Here is a 23,990-nt window from a genome sequence, read left to right as displayed (position 1 = left end):
GGGAGCGTAGGAATAGAAGCATTACGTTTTTTCCAATGGGGCTGTACTCACGCAGGTGTGTGTAGGAGCTGAACGCAGGTTGGGACGCAACATGCTGCATTTATACTGTGTTCGGCACCTACAGATGCCTGTGTGAGTACAGCCCCATCTATTATACAGGATGCTTGAAACCTGCGATTTTAGGATGCAAGTGTTTTTCAGTAATTCAGAGAATTATTCATTAAATCTACTAAAACCCATGTAAATGTTATAAAAAGGTGCATTCTTTGGCCATCAAAATGGATTTGTGTAAAGGATTTAAGTTATCAATGCAAGATACCTACTCATTATTACAGAGAAAAAGGAAATTTGTAAGAACATATGAAGAGTTCAGTTCTAAATGTAAATGTCAATGCACACATTTTTTCTTGGGTGTGGAAAGCTACCTGTGTGTTCTCATATAATATTTTTCCAGACAATAACGTCTGAAATTTAAACTGAAACTCAGAACTATCTTGCCTGCCAGTTAAATATCAGGTTTGATTTCTCATATTACCCAAGCCTTTATAAACTTTGCTGGGACCAGAATGCTACAGTGTATGTCAATATTTCAACCAGGATTTCATTAGATGTCTTCAGTTAATGGTACGTATTATGGTATATTTGTCTTGCCTTCCAAATGAAAAATATAGATGTGTTGGCCTTCCAAATGGTCAATACAGCTAAATTAAAAAAGGTGATTAGGCTGAAAAACTTCTTAAAGATGCATTTTTGTATAACTGACCCAAATTCATAGATGTGTTTCGTACTGGTATTGAATTTAAAGAACTTATTATCAGCATAACTTAATGTTAGAATTCAAAATCATCATTTCTGATATTCTGACTGCTCTTAAAACAAATTGGTGTCACCTTTTACAGATCACTGAACCTGAAATGCGATTTTTAATTGTTGTTTTTTTTTTATTTATTTTTTTTGACAGATCACTTGTAGATATTCTGTTCTGTGATTTAAAATGGGACTGAGACTTCTCCTGCTGCTGGTTTTCTCTGCTCAGAGGTGCATTGGACAGACCATTGGACAGAACTGTTCAGATGCATATAACAGGCTTCCAGGTACAAATACAATACAATTTCTTTCTCTAATGTTTGCTTTTACTATTAGTTTTGAAATAGTAGGTTCTCATCATTACTCTCAAAATATGCTGTTTAGTCGTAAACCCTCATGGATCCTTCTGGGTTTGATATAGTGTAGTTGCCTACCAGCACACGTTTATGCTATACAGTGCTTGGCTATCTATTTATTATAGCATCATCTGTATGACAGTTAATGTTTACAGGCTAAAATGTTCCAATTATACAGGCACTTTGTTTCCATACTGCCCCTAAGCTGTACTATACATACTGATAAACTCTGCTCTGACTGGTTGGCTTCTGGTGCTAAATCATAATGTCTCTGGGGCTGGAGGAGCTTCTGAATGATATACAAGACAAGAGGCTTTCAAGGGGATGGCTGTGTGCCTCCTCCAACCAGCTCCTCATGAATAAAGTGCTGAACAAGTAGTCATTCCAGTCAGCTTTTTCAATTGATCTTAATGTTAGTCTCCAGAAGAATGACTGTCATGAGTGCAGAAAGTGTTAATTGGTTTCCATTTGTTCTGTGGGTCTGTACCTACTGGAGGGAACACCAACACTAAACATAGACTTTTTGGTGTATTTTTATGCATTCAGCATTGGTAGCTGCCCAGTGGGTAAAGATCTACAGGGTAAAATTAAATTTAATATTCATGGTGGGAACCATAAAAATGCACTACAGAGCAAATGCTATTTTAAGCTCCCCTTGTGTGTACCCATATTGTTTAGACTAAAAATATGAATACAATTTAATTTTCATAAAAAGAGCACATATTTAACCTTTTACAAATATTCACTCAGAGGCACTCCAAGGGCTTTTACACATGGGTGTTTTGCCATGTGTTCCCCTGTTTTTTATTGCGTTTCACCCAGAGGACTGCAGGATGAAACACAATCTATTCTTTTAAATCATGCTATACTCACACAGACAAGTTCCACCTGCATTCAGTGCTTACACTTGTGTGTTTTCCTGCTTGCACATTGATGTTTGCCCTGCGTTCCCCTGTGGTCAGTTTTAATGCGTTTCACTGCAGGGGATTGCAGGACAAAACACAATCTATTGTTTTAAATAGCGCTTTACTCACGCATATCCCGATTTAGAACTATTGCATTTGTCCTGTGATCCCCTGCAGTTAAATGCATTAAAACTGACTGCAGGAGAGAGACCCAAGTTCTGGACAGTAGGAAAACATAATAAATTAAGGCATCATGTATGCTGAAATGCATACATGATGTTTTCCTGTTGTCGGGACTTCTAGCACCTCTAATTGTTTTCCAGTTGGGTAGCAGGGAAATACTGTCCAGATCTTAGAGCTCCTCAAATTGGACAGTTTGGGGTGATATGAATATGTTATATGACTAATAACTTTGTCAAGTCAAAAGACATTGAATGGGATAACACTCTGGTACTGGTGGGGGTATAGGTCAAAATTCAACTGGCGCATCCAACAACTGCCCAGTGCCATGGCTACTGGCACATCCAAAGGGAACCACAGTATGGTATTTGTGTTAGCAGGACTCTGTAACAGCCAAAATCTAACTCATATAAGGGTTATTCTTTCAGATAATAAATTGTCTAAGTTTATGTGATTTATGCTTCATTTGCATCTGTTTTTTTTCCCTTTTCTATGTAAGAGAAAAAAAATAGATTCATAATCCATCTATATATCACTTCAATATACACAGAAATTAATATATTATGTTGCTTTGTAAGGAGTTACCTGTGTACTTTTAATTTTCATTATGTTTTATTTTTTCCCTCTTTTAATAAGATAATAGTGATATTGCTACCGTGTGTGGAACCCAAGAGATTCAATTGTCAATAAAGGCTTGTCCTGTTTGGTATGCCCAATTTGAACCACAATCCCTGGCTCTCAGTGGTAAAGGGAACATCTCTAAATGCTTGGGAACTCTGGATACCTCGACAGAAACTCCAGTTGTAAGATTTACTCTTCCTATAAATGACACCAGTGGAAATGAATGTGGCAACACAATTGCAGTGAGTGCTCTCATTATCTTATTCAGAATATTTTATATGGTAAAATGAATTATTGATATTATGGCTCCTATTTATAAAACATTGAAATACTGACATCGTTGGAAGTTTGTACTTTTTATCCAGGGCAGCCCTGGTAACCTCACAAGTAGATTTCCTGTTAGCACTCATTTTCTGTTATAGGATACAGACAGGACCGGAACTAGGGGTAGGCAGAAGAGACACGTGCCTAGGGTGCAAAGCTTGGGGGTGCCAGGCATGTTCCCCATAAGCTGCCTACCCCTAGTCCGCCACTGGAAGGGGTTAAACCTGGGGTTTGTGGCTGGTATTACATGGCACTGCGTACAGAGAATTTTATTCTAGGCAGTTTATCTCCTCTGACCTCTCTGTCTGAACTCTGTGAAATGCCATTATATAAAGAAATGAGCTTGTTTTTGGGCAATACTAGAATGTGTGCACTAATGAGACCTTGGGGGCAAGTGTTTGTACATTTTGTGCACTCTTGTTAAATCAGAGAATGTAATTAAAACTATTGTTGTACTGCAGATTATAGAACAACCAGGTAGTGACAATTTTGGCGCTTATTCGCTCGTGCAGACAGTGGTTATATCTGGATTTGTGGACTCTATATCAGACACGGCTTCCGGAGTTGTCACATACACCACAAATATCCACTATAACTTTTCCTGCTACTACCCTCTCCTGTATTTGGTAAATAACACCCAACTTTTGACGTGAGTATGTTTATTTTTTATTTACCCATTGGCAGCAAAGGGTTTGCCAGCTAAAATTACTGTAAATTGTTGAATAGCCTTCATAGGGAATAGCATACATACTATTCCCAGTTGAACAAAAATATTTGACTGATTTTTTTATTAATTACCTATAAATGAGCATAGGTAGATCATCCTGTTTAGTAAAATTAAAGAATCTTGTTTTTTGAACCTACACATAAAATGTGTGGTTAGGGTTGCCACCTCACCCCTTTAAAACTGAACACATTGGAATCCACAGCCTGCATGGCTAAATAGCAATTTAACTTTTAGCCAAAAGTCCCCACTGGCCCCCTCCGCTGGACCGCATCCCCCTGCACAGTGCTACAGCTGATTATACTGTATTTCCCCTCTAGGAATAATGACCTGCACCTGCAGAAGAGCGCAGTGGAGCACAGGGTCGCCATGTTCGACAGCCTCGGCTTCTTTGTTAAGTGAGAGTCGACATGTCCATATATGGTGCATGTGCAGTTGGAGCCGGGAAAGCTCTGTAAATTACCAAGAGGCAAGAAGAGGATCCAGAAGAAGCCAAGGCTGGCAAACATGGCATCCCTGCGCTGTAGCACAGTGCAGGGGGGAGGTGTGGAGGTGGGCCAGTGGGGACTTTTGCCTAAAGGGGGGTTTAGTTCTCCTTTAAGACGTTTTATTACATCTACTGCACATTGACGCAAACTTTCTCCCCATCGGGAGTGGATGCTAAACAGTTTCTGGGTTTGCGAAAGCTATATAAAAATTCACGCAAATTTTTTTTCGCATTACGAATAGTATTTCCTTTACCGACTTTTATTACGTTCCACCAATAGTGTTTTAAGAAGTTTACTAAAATGTTTCATTACTCACAGAAGGTAAAATATAACAGAATCTGAGTTTTGCTTCTCTTTGTATAGATCCTTTGGAGCTGTAGCAGTGAACAGTAACAACGGCAGTTTTATCAGTACCCTGAGCATGAAGTTTTTCCTAGTGAGTACTCCACAGACTGTAGCAACATTAGTAGGGCACTACTAATTGAAATAGTAGCTTTTGGTTATGCAGAACTGTCAGATGATTTCTAATAAAACCAAATAAAGGAAAAAAATAGTCATATATTGCAATGTAGTTTTCTTAGACATACTGAACTCAATTAAAACTTACTACACCTGAACAGATAATTTTTGCCACATTTTGACATAATATTTGGCTGTGTGCATCTGTAGGAAAGACTCCGGTTTAGATTTGAATCTACGGAGTTCTATAATCTGATAGGACATACTTGTAAATCCATTTAGCCAATGATCATAGCAAAAAATGCATACTGTACAATCCCCAGCCATTCTGATACTATCGATTAGGAACTATAAAAGTTGGTTGATCATATATAGCCAAGCTCAAGTAGCTGTCTAGGCAAGGTATAGACAACTACATAAACCATTTGTTCTTTCTGTTCTAAAATACATCAATTAAAATATGTAAAACCAACTAAAATATAACTTTGACTTTTAAGGATGAAGGATTGATGAGCCCCATGCAGCTGAATGGGACAGTTTACAAATTAAATCAGAAAATCTTTGTTGAAGTCTTCCTCAATAACACATCAACAAGGTAAGAGTGACTAGGTGAAAAATAAGCGAAAAATAATCTATACAAATAAGGTGCTTCTTTAATTTTATATTATAAAATGGCCAATGCTGGAACATGTGGCAGATCTGCCTCTTACAGATGGAAGATTGACTAGATTGCTTATTAGTTATTTGATACTAGAGCAATGAATATCTGTCATACCAAACACATCTCCATCTTAATCTTACAGGTATAGGTATGCCTTTTAGGTATGACTTTGCTCATTGGTTTTAATTGTAGTTTGCTTGGAAATGCCGCAATAGGAATATGTTTTGGGCTTCTAAAAAATGCATCATTTAAGTCCCATGTGCATTAAGCCTTACAGGGTTATGTCCCTTGTTCTGCAGAAGGCAAATTGCTATAAAACAGCTGAACTCATATAGTGTGCCTAGCTTTGGAACCAACTGTGTCATGGAGGCACTCACATACATTTTGATATACATTCAAAATCTAAATAACCATAGTTGCTACACTGAAGATCTCTTTGTATAAAAATACATACGATTGCATGTAAAGATTGATGTGACAAATTTTTAGGTTCAAGCCCCATTTTATGGTTTAACATAGCTGATGGAAATACAACCATTGTATAAATTAACTAGCTTATCATTGCATTATTTGACTAATCTTACCATAAATGCCATTCAGGCTAGGGAACCAAACCACAGTTTTTTTTTTTTCTTAAAGGAGAAGGAAAGTCCTGTTACACTTGGGGGTGCCAAAAGTTAGGCATCCCAAAGTGATCGCATTTACTTACCTGAAACCCCGGGATGGTGCTCCTATCAGGAGAAAACTACACTGGCCCAGGATTTTTCCAGCAAGCACCACGGAGCGATCGTCTTTCGGCTTCTTCTCTCTTCTTGCGGCTGCGCATGCGCAGTAGAGCAAAAAGCCAAACTAAAAAGCCGACTATTCATTCTACTGTGCATGCGTCTGCCCCGGGAAATTTGAAGAAGCAGGAAAACGATCACTCAGTGGTTCTCGTTGGAAGAATACTGGGCCGGTGCAATTTTGTCCTGTTAGGTGCACCAGCCCGGGGTGTCAGGTAAGTAAATGCGATCACTTGGGCGTGCCTAACTTTTGGAACCCCCAAGTAAAAAGGACTTTCCTTCCACACATTGCAAACTGCTGATTTAGTATAACTGATAGAGGACAGGCATTGGAAAATGTCATAAAAGCACAAAACATACCCAGCAAACCGAATTAGCCATAATGCTACAGCAGTAACAAATCTTATTATTTTTTGTTTTTAGCTTCAATGTGCTTCTGGATCAGTGTTTTGCTACACCATCACCTCTGTTAACATCCACTTTACCAGATGAGAGACACAACTTCTTCACAGGGTAATTTTTTTTAAATGAATATACATTAGGGATAGCCTGGATTTCACTTATTTCCTGCTGATTCCAGATTGTATTATGATTGAATGGGTAAATGTTTAATGCAAAATGATTATGAACATTTTAAAATTAGGACTGAGTTTTCTTTTATCTTACAATATCAATATAGTGGATAGCCAGCTCCTCGTCAGCTCTTGGAGTCTAAACATTATCATAACTCATTATTGCTGAGGATTCATGCTACAATGCATAAGTCTAAAGCATAAAGTGCTTTTACAAAACTTGCATAACTAATTCTCCATCCCCATAATTCTGTTGCAGAAGGTCAACACAGTCCGTCTTCAGCTCAGTGGAGCACTATGAACTGAACCATAGAATATTGGAAGCTTCTTGACAGCATAGATAAAACCTGGCTTTAATGCAACTCATTTGCTTAGAGTCACATTCTCTTAAGCATTAAAAGTGTAATGTAATTAAAAGTCTAAAATTAATCTAACATCTAGTAACTAAAAGCAAGTGATTAGAGGTGTGCATTCAAACATGACCAGTAAATGTAACCTGCTGATTTCTACTAGACAAGAAGCAAATTTTACATTACCCCATAAGAATCAAGAAAATATTCCTGTAAGACAGGCGTTCCCAAGCTTTTATACCCATGGGCCACATTCAAATATAAAAAAGTTTGGGAGCAAAACAAGCATGGAAAAAGTTCCCGGGAATGTCAAATAAGGGCTGTGATTGACTATTTTGTAGTCCCTATATAAATCGGCAGTCTACAGGAGTCTCTGGCAGTACACCTTGTTTTTATGCAACCAAAACTTACATCTAAAATAAGCACCTGCTTTGAGGCCACTGAGAGCAACATCCAAGAGGTTGGTGTGCAACATGTTGATCCTGAGCCACTAGTTGGGGATCACTGCTGTAAGATCGCCGTCTAGTGTGGATAGAGTCTAGTTGTTTGAAATAAAGAATTTTTATTAAGAAGCTCTACTGCCCTGGAGAACAGTGTTACTGTGGGTAGAGACTAATCTGTTCCTCTTCTACCTTTGTATCAACTAGAGAATGAGAGTCATCTAAAACTATCTTTAGCACAGGTCTACCATTAAAACTCCCAAATTCCCACCCGGTTTCCATTCTTCTATTCTCTACAGGTGTACAACCAGTAGGTTCAAACTAATTGTGTGTACCAGCTTTGACTGCCATACTCTTCATAATATTATCAGCTGTTATCTTTTTATTTCTCAACTACTGCATGTGATATTATGCATTGACCCTTTACACTTCATTTACTCTTTTCAACTGTTGTAAAAGATCATGGCTGTTGTTGTTTGCTTGCTGATTAGTAAGTCTGAAATGATGTTCTTGCCAGATACTTGAATGCAATAATGTTATGATAATGTAATAACACAATGTGATTTTCTTTGCTTCAGCTGTAATGTGACAAGCAGGACAAATGTTACTGCCAATGGTTTAGGAAAATCGGCCAAGTTCAACTTTGACTCTTTCCGCTTCCTGCAGCACCAAGGACAGAAATCATCATCCATATATGTGCACTGTATTACAATCCTGTGCAAGCCAGAAACATGTCAGAAATATCTTTCTGTAAGTTGATGCAAATGTGCTAGTGGGTTATATCATCCCTTGATTGCACTGTCAGACTGGTCCTTGTAGTTCCCACCAGAGAATATGACCTAGAGGTCCACTCCCACAACAGATGTAGTAAATACTAGATCTAACAGGTGTCATATATACCTACTGATGGAAATAAGGACTGATGGAAATTGTCCTGGGATGGGGCGCACTAGAATATTATCTGGCATTCTGCCAGGCAAGTATGACTTATTATAATTTAGAAACATAACTGAGTTATTATGCTCTAAAAAGCACATGCTGGCCAAATGTGTTATTAAGGCCATCATAATGAAAACAAAATCAGTAAAATTCAGCAGGTAACTTCATATTCAGTAGTAAATGTCACCGACCCTCCTACAAGCTGAAGACCTAGACTACAGTTTCCACTTTCTGCAAAGTAAAAAAACCCCAGAAACAACTAGCACTACTCAACACTTTGTTTTAAGTTTAATAATAATTCACAATATTTACTATTATTATTTTTTGTTTTAATAGTCATGCACAAAGACACGAAGAAAACGAGATGCTACTTTAAGTGATAGTGCAACTCAACCAGTGACTGTGTCTTCAGGACCCTTCGAAATAGGAGGTGCTAATCATACTTTACATAATCCACGTATATTAACCTTTGCAGCATTTATGAATGCTTATTTTTGCTCTATTTTATTGACACTTTTCTTTTTTACATTTAAAGGCAGCACAGAGGATAACCTTCTAGAAGGTATGTATGTTCACCAAGCATGCGACAAACCCAGGTAGTTGTGCAAAAATTCCTCCATTCATTCTATTCTTTTGGGCAGTTACCAGGGCTTGACACATGTAGAACAGTGATTTAAATGTATGCAGAATGGCAGGCATTTTTGGGGGCTTTTTCACTCATGGGAGAGGAGATTTCCCATGGGTAATATAGCACCCTGTCTGTCATAGCCCTTATGTGGTAATATGTGATACAGCAAAGTGGAAGCTAGATATTCAGTACACAAGGGCTTTGTTAGGATAAACAAATATGATAAGAATAATATCCACCCAAGAACAGAGCTGCAGGATCCTTGAGACTAGACTAGACTGTTATGGACTCCCAATCATTGCCGTGAAGACTCTGGGCGAAGCTCCCTTTAAAAAAAGTCTCATAGCTCGGAGGGGTCAGCATTGCAACTTGAGTTAGTGGGGGACCTATAATAATGATAATAATCATTGTAGTTTGGATAAGTATAGGTTGGGGCTTTTATAGGGAAATATAATTATAGAAAATCTGTTTTAAAATGTATACAGTATTGCAAAAAATGCAATTACATTCCCGATCATCACACTGCAATTTCCTCTTAGTTTCTCCTTAATACACTGAAAGATGGTGTTCTGAGAAACTCAACCTGAACCCCTGTCAACTCACTTCTCTCCTTTCTGGTAGATTGTTTTAAAGGAGAGCTGAAGCCCCACTTCTTTTCTGCTGATTCACTGCACATGCTCTGTGATGCTGTCACTTACTGAGCTTAGGGACCCTCTCAAAATATACAGTACACATAGAATAGAAATGTCACAATATAAAGCTGATTAGTAATTAATACCGATAACTACTACATGGCAGCACAGAAACCAGTGCAATTAGCATCACAATTTAATAATCATATAACCTTGTAGCATCATCTTATATTACAGGCCAACCTCATTTTCTGCTTGATAATTTGTGACAACCCCTAAGCTTAACTTCTCAACAACTGCTCAGAGCCCACTGAGCATGTGAGTGTCAGACACTTTCCAAGATTGTGACCCCCTGCAGTGTCGGACAGGGGGTATGGGGCCCACCAGGGTTTCAATCTCAGGGCCCTGCCCAAGCCACATCCCCCATACACTTGTAACCTGGCTGGGTACCCAGCAAAGGTGCAGGCTCGATCCCTCTCATCCTCCCCTGTGGTTCAAGCAGTTTCCTTCCGTTTTTGTGCAGTTTTGGTGCCAGGATGATAGAATTTCGGGTTCCGCGTGTCCCCTGAGTCAGAGGATAAGTTGGGCCTTTGTGGTTCAGGTTGGGTAGCGGATTAGTGGCGGAAAATAGTGGTTTGTGGGTCAGGGGTCACACGTATGGGTCAGGTACAGGTCTAAGAAAATGGACCCACACAGGTCTCTACTATTGGTTCCTCAACTCACCCACTAAAATCCCTGCACTAGTGGCTTACACACCATGGGGTCCTAACCCCACTATTCCACCTCATTGGAGCGAAAGGCTGCTCTCTACCTTTCCTAAGCCTTCCTCTCACTCCTAGAGTGACTATAAGATAACTAGCTATCACTAGCTAACCCTATCTCAATTTAACACATCTGTAGCCTTGGGCTGTTACAACTTTCCAGAGAGGTGAGGTCACAGGAAAGACCCTGAGCACATGGTGCTATATCCTTTAATATCCGGACACATTGCCCACTACTGGGCAAACCATGAACTAAACTGGATTACAAAAGACCCAGGAAAAGGGACAATGCTAGAAGCAAGTCTGGACAACCTAGAGCCTATCCCCTGTACTAATATGGCCTATAGCCACCGTGCAGGAGGACATTCAGCAGGTAAAGCAGCAGTAGGTTATGGAGAGATGTGGGGCTCTTTGTGATTATGGAAAAGGGCAGAGAAGGTGCTTGCCTGGAATAGAATGTTTGCATCTGAATCAAGGCCAGTTAGCTATGCTAGAGTTATCATGGTTTACGTTAAAGGAAAACTATACCCCTCAAACAATGTAGGTTTCTATAAAATATATTGCATGAAACAGCTCATATTTAAAACTCTGCTTCATTTAAATAAACCATTTTCATAATAATATACCTTTTAGTAGTATGTGCCATTGGGTAATCATTTATAGAAAACTGCCATTTTAAAAAATAAGGGCCGTCCCCTAGGATCGTATGATTTACGGTGCACACAAGCACACCAAACAAACTATACTTGTTAGGTCACATTAACAGACATAGTTCTGTCTTTTGCTTCAACACTTCTTCCTATTACAGTTAAATTTGCAGTATTTCTGGTCAGGTGATCTCTGAGGCAGCACACAGACCATCACGAAATGGTGGCTCAAGGCAAGAGATGTAAAAGGGCAATATTTACTGTACTTAAGTATATAATGCAGTTTGATAAGATTCTTTAAAAAGCAACTTAATTTGATATAAACTATATGCTGCTCAAGTATTCATTTGGGGGTATAGTTTTCTTTTAAAGGGCACCTATTGGTGGGAAATTGTCAAGGTGAGGCGAACAATACCATTTTGTGCAAAAATGCTCCCAACAAGCGCTATGCCACCCAGTGAGGTCCACCAGTATCCAAGTTTTATTTGTTTAATGCCAAATATTTGACAGATATTCTTTAGAGTAATGGAGGAGGAAGGAAGCAAAACAAAGAGCAAAAAAGCTAAGTAGTGCTGCATAAAAATTAAATCTAGCCATGGACCTGCTAGAGAGTGAATACTTTTTTCAATCTGCTTGTGTGATGTTTTTTTTCTGCTTAAAAATTACAACTTTGAATGACTCACTTTACCCAGTGTTTTCCACTGTCTTTCATTTCTTGTTCATCTGTCTTTAAAATTGATATGTGCATGTCATTTTCATTGCTGAGACAAGTGTACCTGTCATAACATGTTTGTATCTGGGGGTTCTGGGAGCACATGACACCCAGTTTCTGGGCTGATCTAGTATGCTGATGGCAGCTTATAGAGGTTGGATAAGGACTAGGAATCACCAATTGATAATGCCCATTATACAGAAACTATGACATGATATATCACATTGGTTTATGCTTTCATTCCTATTTAAACTGCGTATGCCACAGGGCAAATATATTCTTCAATTAAATAGTAAACCTCTTAGATGATAAACTGCCATTTGTATTGTTACTTTGCTACACTGATAACATCTTGAATAAAAAAAATGTCATCTTCTTTCCTTAGTAATTCCAGAATTAAATCAGTTCTCAGACTCCATGACTGGCATCATCATTGGAATTGTCATCGCTGTTGTCATTGCAGCATGTCTTGTCTGCTGCAGCAGAATGCTGTGCAAAATGTACCACCTCAAAGCTCCTCAGGCCAAGTGATCCACATTTCATGCATGTTACTATTTGTATAATACTAAGAATTTAACTGGCTTGGGTGCCTTTATCATTTTAAGTGACTTCAGGGCAAATTCTTTTTTTTTTTTTTATGACAGTGTGTCCTACTTTTGCAATATACTTGATAAATGTGGTTGCCAAATAGTTTTTCTGTTTTTTCAGTGTGATCAAACGCTACATGCCTTTATAACAGTTTCACCTTGTTAGCAGATCTACTGGACTATGCCTAAAGCTTTATTTCCTATTCTTTACAGAAGATAATATAACAGTTTTATATTACGAATCACTAAATAGGCAATAAGCAGTCGTCTGTTTATTGTTATATGAAAAGGGTAGCCAAAATGACATTCTTTATTATCCAGTAAATAGGCACACCTTAGCGTGTCTAATATTCCTCTGAGAACTGCAAGGATCTAAGTCCCAAAGAGCACTAGAATAAAGTTGTATTTTGGATGACAGGTCTTTATTAGCAAGAGGACTTCTATGATGCTCTTTGGGAGAAAAAAAACATTATGCAATTAACATTTCTAAACCCAAATCAAATAAGTAAGACTGTGTCCATCATATTTGTTAGTTCTTTCTTCTTCTTGATAGAACAATTTCTGTAAATGAATGCATGATGCCTGTATTATTGAAAATCAACTTCTCTGTAACAAACATCATTAATTATGAATCAACTGATCAAAATAATTGTTGAAAAAATAAAATATTTTTGCCAAGTAATACCTGATTCCACTCAACAAGCTGCATTAAAAATGACGTATTTGATGATAAACTCCTCTCTTACAGTAAAGAACTTAAAATGACTAATTGTGTTCACATGGCACACAGTTTAAATGACCATTCATGCCTTTCTATATTTTTTTTATATTCAGGATACCCATATAAACAGTACAATAACAGTACAGTACAATTGCCTGATTTTTTTTAATAAGGTGTGGTTTCAGATATACAGATCTACTTATTTCCCTGACAGGACAGAATTTTTAATTTGCAACTCACAAGGCATACTACATATGAAGTGCTAAGAACTTGGTGAGCCAGAGCCACTAAATGTATCATGCTTACTTCTTGATAGATCTCTACCAGCCAGGCCACTTTAAGGTACCAGTGGGCTCAGGCTAAAGATCTTATCGTTACGCCCCCACTACACCAATGAATTTGGTTTAGCAGATGATAAAGCAATGCTCTGTGCTTACTGAAGTAGAGACATGGTTCTCAAGTGTGTACCTTCTTGGACCAACAGCCATGAGAGTAGAATAAACCTTAATATAAAAATGTGAAACCACAAGAAGGTCTCTGCTTAAGATACCAGTTTAGAATGAAAATGAGTAGAAAAGAGGTAAACAATCTTCCAACCATTTAAAATGAGGCATTTGCCATCTCTGAAGAATGTTTTTTGTCAAAGTTGGAACCAGATGAAATTTATAATCGTGGGCCCTGGGCAAATGCCCCTTTTATTCATTCATCAAAATGGTCCTGTATCTGGGTTGGACTGGGCAAGCTGCCACCAGGAAAAAACCCGATGGCCCCAGGCCCTTGTGGACCCCTATCAGCCCAGATCTGCCTGAAGATATGTACTGAAGCTTTGTGTGGCCCAGGCCAGATAAGGAAGGTATGCACCAGGGGGGCAGAGGGAGGTTATCGCAGGGGGCCTGCAGGGGTTGCAATTGGGGCAGGGGCCCAGGTGGGGTTTGCAGCAAAGTCCGTTGCTGCCCCGGTGTACTCAGACAAGTTATAGAAAAGCTTAGCAGCCTCTGAAACCCAAAGTCTGCATATCTTAACATTGAGTTGAGAGTCTCTGGTTATGCAACTACAATTATCTAAAATAATTTAAGCAAATGTCATTTTATAATTATTATAAGCAGTGGCCTATCACAATAGCAACAACATAACACAAATTTGGACACAAAAAGTAAAACAACAATGAAAAAAAACATGAAAATTGCTAATAAAAATGTTTTTGAAACAAGTTGACATTTCTGTATACAGTATTATAAGTAGAGTATATTCTTAAAACAGGGACTTTCCAGATGGATTTCTTTCCCTGTAGTTCTTGCCAAATTTTTATTGAAGGTGTTTGGAGTCCAAGGCATTCCTTATCAAGCCCAGGTTGGTCTGATGAGTGTTTCTGGAAACCTCACCAAAAGATAAGCCCTAAGTATTATTGCATCAGTTTCTTACTGTTTTGGTGGGTAACTAAAGTATCGAACAATCTTCATATAAATATGATCTATCCACGTGCTGGGCCAAAACTGGTAGGACATTTATATCCCTAGAGAAGCCTATGAGCACTGATATTATTAAAGAATTAAAAGTTGTAAATCCAAAACATACTAATTAAAACAGAACAGAGTAGTAATTTATGAAATTGAAACTTGGCGATGACCTTGCTGCTGATTGTGTTTTAACTTGAACATTTCTAATAGTTTTGTTTTTAATGTTAACATTTACTTTAGCAGGACCCTGATAAAGATCTTATAGTATAACCCATATGTGTGTTTGAGGGCTCTTCGGTTGTAGAGCTAACTGTATTGTACCTCTAGAGTTCAGCAGTAAGTTGATTCAACAGAAACTAGATTAATATACATGTTTAGTGCTTCCATAGTCATAAAAAATCAACAAAACATTATTAGATAAAAAAACAACTTAAGCACATGAGTAAATGCATATACTGTATATGAATACAAATTAGTTTCACATTTATAAATCAGGGGTTTTGGGGTCCTTAAAAATTTTAGGATTTCCCTGGGTGTGTAGGAGACCATGTTATCAGACCAACATTTGTCTAATGAAAACATACATTGATTAATGTAAATGTATATTCTGGAAAAGGCTTTCTATATGAATACTTTACTCCATAAAGATTTTTAACATATGCTATTAGTTGGGCTGGCCCTTGATTGGCAAGATCCGGAAAATATCCCTGGAATATTTTGATGCATGGTCAACGTTACCCTTGTGCAATTATCTTGAAAAAATCTTTGTGATATGTCTCAGTGATGAGAGGCATGACAAGTATGAAAAATATAATAAACTGCAGGTATACTGTATGGGGGAGCATCATGGCCCCTCCTGCTATGAGGCATAGTGAGAACCTTGGTTTAGGCAGCAGCAGGCAGTTACCAGGGGCAGCAAAAAGCGAGTCAATCTTCTGTTTTTTTAAATGGAAATCCAGCTCTTCTAGTGTCTAGCCTGCAATAGTGCATGTGTGCTGTACCCCTCATGGGCCCTGCCAATCCAGGTCTGCTGCCTGCCAAATACTGTGGTCGGGCCCCTACCCCTAAAATGTGTGCTAGCCGGTGAGCATGGGAGTGGAGGCAGTTTGGCCAGTCGGGTTTGATTTCAGTTGAACCTGGTGTCTGGGGTGTTGATAGCTCACAACTGGAGTGGGGAACCCATGGGGTGGCAGTGCCGGTGGACCCTACACATCCGAAGGATATGGAATGCCTTTGAGTTTGGCTTGGATGATTTCTTGAGCAAGTATAGTATTGTGATCCTAAGATCTACAGTTACTTTAGTATAGGTATCTCTATATAGTTTATATATGTAGTAGTATCATGTGACCAGACTGGAGTTCAGAAGAGATACAAGTAACATGTTTCAGGCTGTAGAGGTAGAGAATAATCAATTACTGAGGTCGTGGACGGCATTATGTGGACCTGGGGCTCTTCTTGCTCTTTCCTTAGTTGAGGTGAAAACTCCAGGGGGAGACAAGTGTCCTCTATGGATGCCTATGACTGGGACTCTTGGCAGTAGGACATTCAATGAGTCAAGCTGCATAATATACAAATATAGGTAGAGGAATTTTCTTTAATGATAGATGAAAACCAAAAATATTTAGGGGCAAATTCACTAAAGCGCGAAGCGCCGAACGCTAGCGTTAATTCGCTAGCGTTGGCCATTTTTGCTACTGCGCAAATTCACTAACGAACGCTGGCATAGTTTCGCTAGTGTTACTTCGCAACCTTACGCCAGGCGAATCTTCGCTAGCGACGAAACTACGCAAATTCACTAACTTGCGCAGTGTAGCGAACGCTACCTTTTACGCTAGACTTCCTTCGCCACCTCAGACCTGGCGAAGCGCAATAGAGTAGATAGGGATTGTTTCAAAAAAAGTCAAAATTTTTTCTAAGTCCCAAAAAACGGTGGCGTGTTTTCTACATGACGGTGATAGGCTGAAAAAGATCGAAAATTTTTTGGGGCTCCCCTTCCTCCCCCCTACATTTCCTGACTCATGGCAACTTACCTAGACAGTGGGCACATGTGTAGGGCAAAATAAAATTTTTATTGGCTGATTTGAAGGTTTTCTAGGCATTTGTAGTGCAGATACGTGATCCTCCATTGAAATTTGAATTTCGCGCCGTATGCAAATTAGCCTTCGCTAGCGCAACTTCGCTTTATATAGCGAAACAACGCTAGCGCAACTCCGCAACCTTTCGCTACCCCTGTGCGCAACTTCGCATTTTAGTGAATTTGCGTAGCGCTGGCGAAAATTCGCCCGGCGAAGTGCGGCGAAGAGCGGCGAAGTTGCGCCTGGCGCAAATTCGATTCTTAGTGAATTTGCCCCTTAGTCCTTTGACCAATACTGCAGTTTCAAGCACTGTCTTCTTATAATGATATCATGTTATGTACTACAATTTCTAGTTTCCAGCTGGGTATAATACAAAGGTTTTGGAATCCAACTGGGACACATTCGTAACCACTGAGTATGAGCTGTGAAGTTTAACTTTTTTACTTTTCCATGAACTCTTTGATTCTTGTTCTTCCATACTGCATTTCCAAACTTGAAACCATTCTTTCATATCTAGATTTTGAAAGAAGATCATTTCCTATACCTTCCAAATTAATGGGCAAACTGAATGAGGATTTATTAATAGCCTAGCTTAAGGAGAGCTCAAGCACTACAAAGTTTTATTCACTTTGCTTGTGCAAAACAGCATGTCTGGGAAGAAATATTGTGTTTTTGCAAAGGCTTCCCTGTACACAGCATCTTGTTTTTCTTATACACTTTCTGTCAAAGTATGCTGTCTCACATTGCTAATTGGATGAGCATAAAGCCTGATACAAGTGGCTTCATACCAGTTCTAATTTCTACAGTATCTATGACATGTATTTTTTTTAAATCCCTGGCCATATTTAGACTCATAGCTTTGAGTTTGACTATTTAAGAACTTTTATTTGCCACTAAGCCAACTAGCCTCAGAGAAATATTATTTTTGAGTTTTAATGGTCTTTCACTGCTATAGAAGGTACCTTGCTTGGTCTTTTCTTATCCTTTTTTATGAATGGTCCAATTTTTTAACTTATAGAATTGTGCCTACCCTTCATTACTGTATGTCATGAAGACGTGTGCCTATTTTGTGCCTAAATTCTGTAACCAAATAACTTCATTGTTCAAATGCCAATTTTTGTCACCAGTTTTGTCAATCGTGCTTGTGTTCAAGCATAAAAAACATGGGGAGCGTGTACAGGCAAAACACATGCTGTATAGAGAAACCTTTGAAATAAGACCATATTCCCTGCCAGAGAGGGGGTATAATATGGATTAGTAGATATGATATGATAAGAATGTATCTGTCTTTGAAACCACATGATGTTAAGTATGTTTTCTGACAGGGCTTTAGTAAGAATCTTGTATTGCTGTGCAAAAGGTATCATCTTGTACTAAACACAGTTTTTGATAGGAAACTGCAATCAAAGGATTGTTGACATTATATGTGCAATCACTGCATATTTTTCCTTTTATCCTATTTTGACAAGACATTGTTCGCGCAGGATTTCTTTATTTTGCACATGGGTTCAGAGTAAAATTTCAATTAAGAAAACAAAAAGTGCAAAATGTGCCTGCCTTACTCAAAAACATTCACTAAAAATACAATCCTACTGTACAAAACACTAGATGAAGGTTTATTAGAATAAAGTGCATATTTGTCACTTATTGTATTCCAAAACCCAGGACAAACCCCAAGGTCCCAGTCTTGGCTCAAGCTTCTGCCTATAGCAGCCACCTTTGGCTTCCGCTACTCAGATGCCATCAGGACTTAACGTGAGAGGACCAAGCGGGAAGTTCTGGGCAGGCAAGGGAACTGTAATGTATACAGGAGGAATGGGCAACAGAGAGAGTAGTTGTGAAACAGGCTGTGACAGTACCAGTCAGACAATGCAGTACAGGATCAGGAGTCATGAGCGTAGTCAGGATAAACAGGCCAGGATCAAAACAGTCTGTAACACGGTAATGAATCAGAATCCAGAAGCATAGTAAAATAGGCAAGGGTTGGTTCAGGCAGCGATATAGCAAAAGGTCAAAATGGGCAAATGTCAGGAACAGATGATAAGACAGGAATCACACTCAGGAAATAGGCCTATGTTGGGCCATGAGTCAGTGGAGTGTAGACGGATTTAAAGGCAGCCTAATGGCTTACACAGTGGCCAGAATGGCAACAGGTGAAACAAGCCAAGCCTACTAGCAATTACAAACGCAAGCAAACGGAGTGAACCACGGCCCTAGCTGTCTCCTCACACAGATCAGTGGAAACACCAGTTCAACTCCAGGCAGGTTATTACAATATTGGTTTGCTCCATGTCATATTTTTAAAAAGCTTCTTTTATATTGTTTCTTGCCCTGTATATATGTGATCTTTAACTGGATTCAGGATAACATGTGCAGAGGAAATTACACACTGTTTAACCACTGTTTAGCACTTTGCTCATTACAAGGTATGGAAGAACACATGCATGAGTGAGTAATACAAAGAGGACCAAAGCTTCATAGAAGAACTGTTGTTTTACAGGAAGCAGACAGAGCTGTGATTGGTTATCTTGTGTGCATGACTCATACAATATAGGTAGTGACTAGAATGAAAAAGCAGAGGTACAGTATAAGAAATTTGACTCAACATAGCAAAAAACTAATTAATAATGAAAATAATGGGTTAGAAAAATATTTCATTTTACCAACATTTTCAAATAAGCTAATATATAAATATTTTCCATTAGTCTGTCTTTAAGGAGAGGTTAAGACCCAAAGAAAAAATGTTAAACATTTGTAGGCCTCCGTAATCTGTAACTGAGAAAATACCTGAGTGGAGGCATTTTTACATTCATGAGAACAATACAGATCATGTTTTTATAAAGTTTAGGAATTTGAGCTGCCAGTTAAAGACACCCATTGTTTGGAATATGGGTGGTTACTGCTGCTCTGATTGTTAGGGACATGCAGTAGAAGTGTAATTGTATCTGGTAGACTAAGGAGAAAAATAAAGAATTACGTGAATATTTATGACTGTACATCTGGTCTGTGGGTTTTGAAAGAATTACATGACAGCCCCAAGGCGACCTGCTTTTTTTGGTCTAGTAGCATAGTCACCCAAGACCTTTACGTGGGCTATCTATGTCTTCTATAACATAACTAGAACAACCTACTTCTACATGTATTCCCTAGTCTAAGAGGAATATACCACTGCACGAAAGTTAACCTCATTATATCAGGAAATGGCAATACCACCAAGATTTACCTATAATCAATATAATTAGATCACAATATCCAGAAAAGTATAGAAACAACAAATCAACTTACATAGGCACAATGAGGCAACATAACCAAAATGAATTTGGGAACATTACAGAATTGTCAATATTGTGGGCACAGCATTTGAAGGAGCATAAAAAAATAAATGGGGGGGGTAGTGGTTGATGGTAAATAACAAAAATGCACCAGCCCTTGAAAGCTTTACTAAATAACATTTATTAAGATGACCTAAAATACTCATGATTTTCCTATGTCCAGTTGACTCCTGTTAATGTGGTAAGGTTATGAAAGAGATTAGCAATGATGTGAAATCTTGGTCAGTCTGGCCTTTTCACTGTGAGGGTCAGGGCACACAGGCAGATTCAGGGAGATTCGTCGCAACGATTCATTTGCCGAAGCCTCCTCGTGAGACAACTTTGGGCGACTTCGGAAAATTAATTGCTCCGAGTGCCATCAGTTCGGGAAAATTAGTTGCTCCAAAGCAGAGAACATTTGTCGCCTGGCGACTAATCTCGCCGGATCTGCCTCTGTGCCCTGTCCCTAAAAGAAGAGGGGCTGCTTTTCTTCCTCAGTAAATGGGAACTACGCACTTTGTTCTTTTGTTTCTAGACAGGAGTCTCTGTCCTTGAGCTTAAATTCTTTCAGGTTGTAAATTTTTTGCTGCTCATTTTGTACCATATGACAAAATTGCATACAGGAAGGGCTACACTCTTGACTTCATCTTGTCACACTATTAAAGTCATTTACATATGGGAATGGCTACAGTATGCCAGATATTCTTTATCAGCAGAGACTTAGGTCTCATTCCATCTCCCTCCATAACATAGGTATGAAATGAGAATTTATTATTTATTTTCTTCTTTGACTTGCTAATACAGCTTGGTCTTATAGTCTGCTCAGCAACTTACTGCTAACTAAAACAATCTATCTCATTCTTGTCATATAAAAGTAAACAATCCCTTTGCTTGTTTTCCTACTTTATACTTAAAGGGACTTCAGCACAGTGCGATCAGGAATCCCATAACAGTAATATTTGGGCACATTAGTGAAATGATCTGCCACTTGGTCTATACTGCTGGTCTACAGAGACGCGCTGTTTTCACATACTTCTTTAGGGCTGAAGGTGTAAATAGACATACTGACGTGCCAGTACAGTAAACTAAAGAAGTATGGCGTCTCTACGTTCCAGTAAGTGTCTATTGCCAACACCTTCAGCACACAGGCAGCAGTATAGACCAAGTGGCAGATCATTTCACTAATGTGCCCAAATATTGCTGCTACGATTACTCGATTCCTCTAAGTTAATGTTAATGGTTCAAAGAATGTTGAGCTGAATGGTCGGCCCCCACACATTTTCACCTCACCAAATCTGACCCTCTTTGCAAAAAGTTTGGGCACCCCTGCATTAAGGTATCAGAAAATACACAAGTCCTTATTACCAGGCTAATGGTCGGCGGCTAATAAACACAAAATGTTCCAGATATATGTCTTTTTAATAGTAAACATGTGCCCATTGTGCCTTAATCTGCCAGCCATCACCAGGCCATGATGTATGTTTTAGGAGGAGAATATCAAACTGCATCACATTTTTGCACTTTGCTCTCCTTTAGTATATGAACCCTTTGGGTAAAAGATCACACGTAAAAGATTTGTTCCCTGAACTTAGTTACTATGTAATGCATTACAGAAAAACAATACAAGTGGGTCAATACCACATGAAATACTATACTGTTTTTTTTGGTGTTGGGTTTTAAATAGACAAAATCTAGCCCTTTGGGCTTCCCCATCCATTTATGTGCATGGCGTGCAGATGTATATTGCTGATGTTATGCAGCTCAGTAATTAGCTGGAGGGCAAAGATGAGTAGAATTGAATTTTTGCTCATGTTGCTACCACACCAAGATAAGATAAAAAATTGAGAAATTGAGCATAGCATGCACACAGTTAATCCATATACACACCCAAGACAGTGTAGACTGGTGTGGGATTATCTGTTTTCCAGTAAGGCAGAACCATGCAATAGGCGGACATAGCAAATAGGTACAGTAATTGTGTATTAGACCCTTTTTATATGCCATACCCCACCCTGCTTTACTGCAGACTAGGCTTTCAACAGCTCTATACATGTTAAATCTCTGGCTACTTACTGTATATGTGGCTATTTGATTATGAAAATTGTCTTTTTCCTAAAATCACACATTATTCAATGTCAAGCAAGGAAGCAAATTCACTAACATTCACCAATGACGGTTTCGCTTACACCGCAACACTTCACCAGGAGTAGATTCACCAGGACAAAGATAATTCACTAAAATCCGAAGTTGCATCCAGGGCGCCGAACACTGGTGAAGTTACCATAGCATTACTGTGCCAATCAAAGCAAAATTGTGCTAACGTTGCCTAATTTGCATACAGCGGGAAGTTAAAATTGAATGGTCGTATATGTTGCAGCAAATACATTACACTACACAAGCCTGGGAACCTTAATAAAAGAAAAGTTGTTATATTGCCCTACACATGTGCCCAGTGTATAGTTTATGTGCAATATATTAGGAAATGTAAGGGGGAAGCCGGTTACCCCCAAAAAATTTTGCACTTTTTTTCAGCCTATCACCCTGAAAAAAGGAAAAGATGCTATCTTTTTTGGGAATTAGAAAAATTTTGCAACTATTTTTTTAGGAACTCCTATCTACTCTATTGCACTTCGTCTGGTCTGAGGTGGCGAAGGCAAGTCTGGCGCAAGAGGTAACGTTCAGTAAAATCCAGATCTAAGTGAATTTGCACAATTACATCCCTTCACCAGAGCGCAACTTCGTCTGGTGATTGAGTGAGAATGAGCGCCAGCGTCAGTCTCCTTCACTAGCGAAATTACGCCTGTGCCCGTTAGTAAATCGCTAAGTACTGAAATGATGTCACGCTGGCGAATTTTCGCCAACGTTAGTCACTTCGCCCTTCAGTAAATTTGCCCCCTAGAGTCTATCTACTCCTCTAGCGAAGTCACGCCAGAGACCGTTAGTAAATTGGCGAAGTTCCGAAATGACGTCACGCCAGCCTTAGTCACTTCACACAGTTGAACGTGACTCACGGGTAAAAAAAGGTTGGGGACCTTTGCCCTAAGCCCTAGAGGGCACTGTATAACTTTTATGGCTACATAGTAATGCATTTATCTACATTGTTTTGAAGCTTTTAAGCAAGCACATAAAGGCCTTATGCTGTAGGCCACTCTTGTTAAAGATAGACATCAAATACAAGGCTTTTTTGCATCACGTGTGCTGTGCAAGATTTTTTCTCTGGTACAAGTGGGCCTGGATTTGTGGGTAGGTGGCAAAGGCATGGGCCTAGAGCAGAAAAGTTCAGGGGGAGGCAGGCCGCCATTTGAAATGGGGAAAAGTGCCAGCAATCAGGAGGAATAGCACTGGGGGAGCAGCATAGAGTAGCTGAGGGCTTGCACCTACCATGGGTATTGAGGGAAATGCTCTGTGTACGCACCCCTAAGTGCACCAGCACTTGCATTAGTACCCATAGTAAATTAATATTTATTATAACTGTTACAAGTTACAAGGCAATTGCATTTTACTTAATTTTACATTTTAAAAAATAACTTTCTTTGGTTTTACTACCTCTCTTTTTACTGGTCTTTATTTTCAGCCTGGGAAGAAGCTTCTGAGAATTGTAGTTCAGCTGGGAAGATACAGATCCCTGATCAGAGATCTTTGCATTTTTCTGAAAAACAAAAGTAAATAGCGATATCCTTTGTCCTAACTAGTGATACTTATGTCAGAGATACAGTTGCTTTAAATCTGATATCTGGCCTTTATGCGAGAAGCTATGTTCAACAAAAATCTGGAAATTGAGACTGAAATGTAAACCTCTCTTAAGCCATGAACATAAGACTGAATGCCCCGTCCTCTCTATATAAATAGAG

General features: G+C 38.9%; 1 protein-coding gene across 1 annotated transcript; it reads left to right on the top strand.

The window, feature by feature from the left end:
- The first annotated feature begins 547 nt into the window (after positions 1–547).
- LOC121395547 (zona pellucida-like domain-containing protein 1) lies at positions 548–13,257 on the top strand. The gene is made up of 11 exons (XM_041569285.1): positions 548–624; positions 962–1,094; positions 2,885–3,111; positions 3,655–3,842; positions 4,769–4,841; positions 5,362–5,459; positions 6,731–6,820; positions 8,248–8,419; positions 8,945–9,038; positions 9,144–9,170; positions 12,374–13,257. Exons 2-11 carry the CDS (start codon positions 995–997, stop codon positions 12,517–12,519), a joined length of 1,215 nt encoding a protein of 404 aa, XP_041425219.1. The 5' UTR covers positions 548–624; positions 962–994; the 3' UTR covers positions 12,520–13,257.
- The last annotated feature ends 10,733 nt before the right edge of the window (positions 13,258–23,990 follow it).

This window comes from Xenopus laevis, chromosome 7L, assembly GCF_017654675.1.
Source record: "Xenopus laevis strain J_2021 chromosome 7L, Xenopus_laevis_v10.1, whole genome shotgun sequence".
Lineage (NCBI taxonomy): Eukaryota > Metazoa > Chordata > Amphibia > Anura > Pipidae > Xenopus > Xenopus laevis.
This window is presented reverse-complemented; position numbering and strand designations above follow the sequence as displayed.

Excerpts from the sequence above, each read along its gene's own strand:
- LOC121395547 (XM_041569285.1), top strand. The coding sequence starts at position 995 with ATGGGACTGAGACTTCTCCTGCTGCTGGTTTTCTCTGCTCAGAGGTGC. Across the intron at positions 1,095-2,884 it reads TGCATATAACAGGCTTCCAG|ATAATAGTGATATTGCTACC; the intron begins GTACAAATACAA and ends TCTTTTAATAAG. Across the intron at positions 4,842-5,361 it reads TGAGCATGAAGTTTTTCCTA|GATGAAGGATTGATGAGCCC; the intron begins GTGAGTACTCCA and ends TTGACTTTTAAG.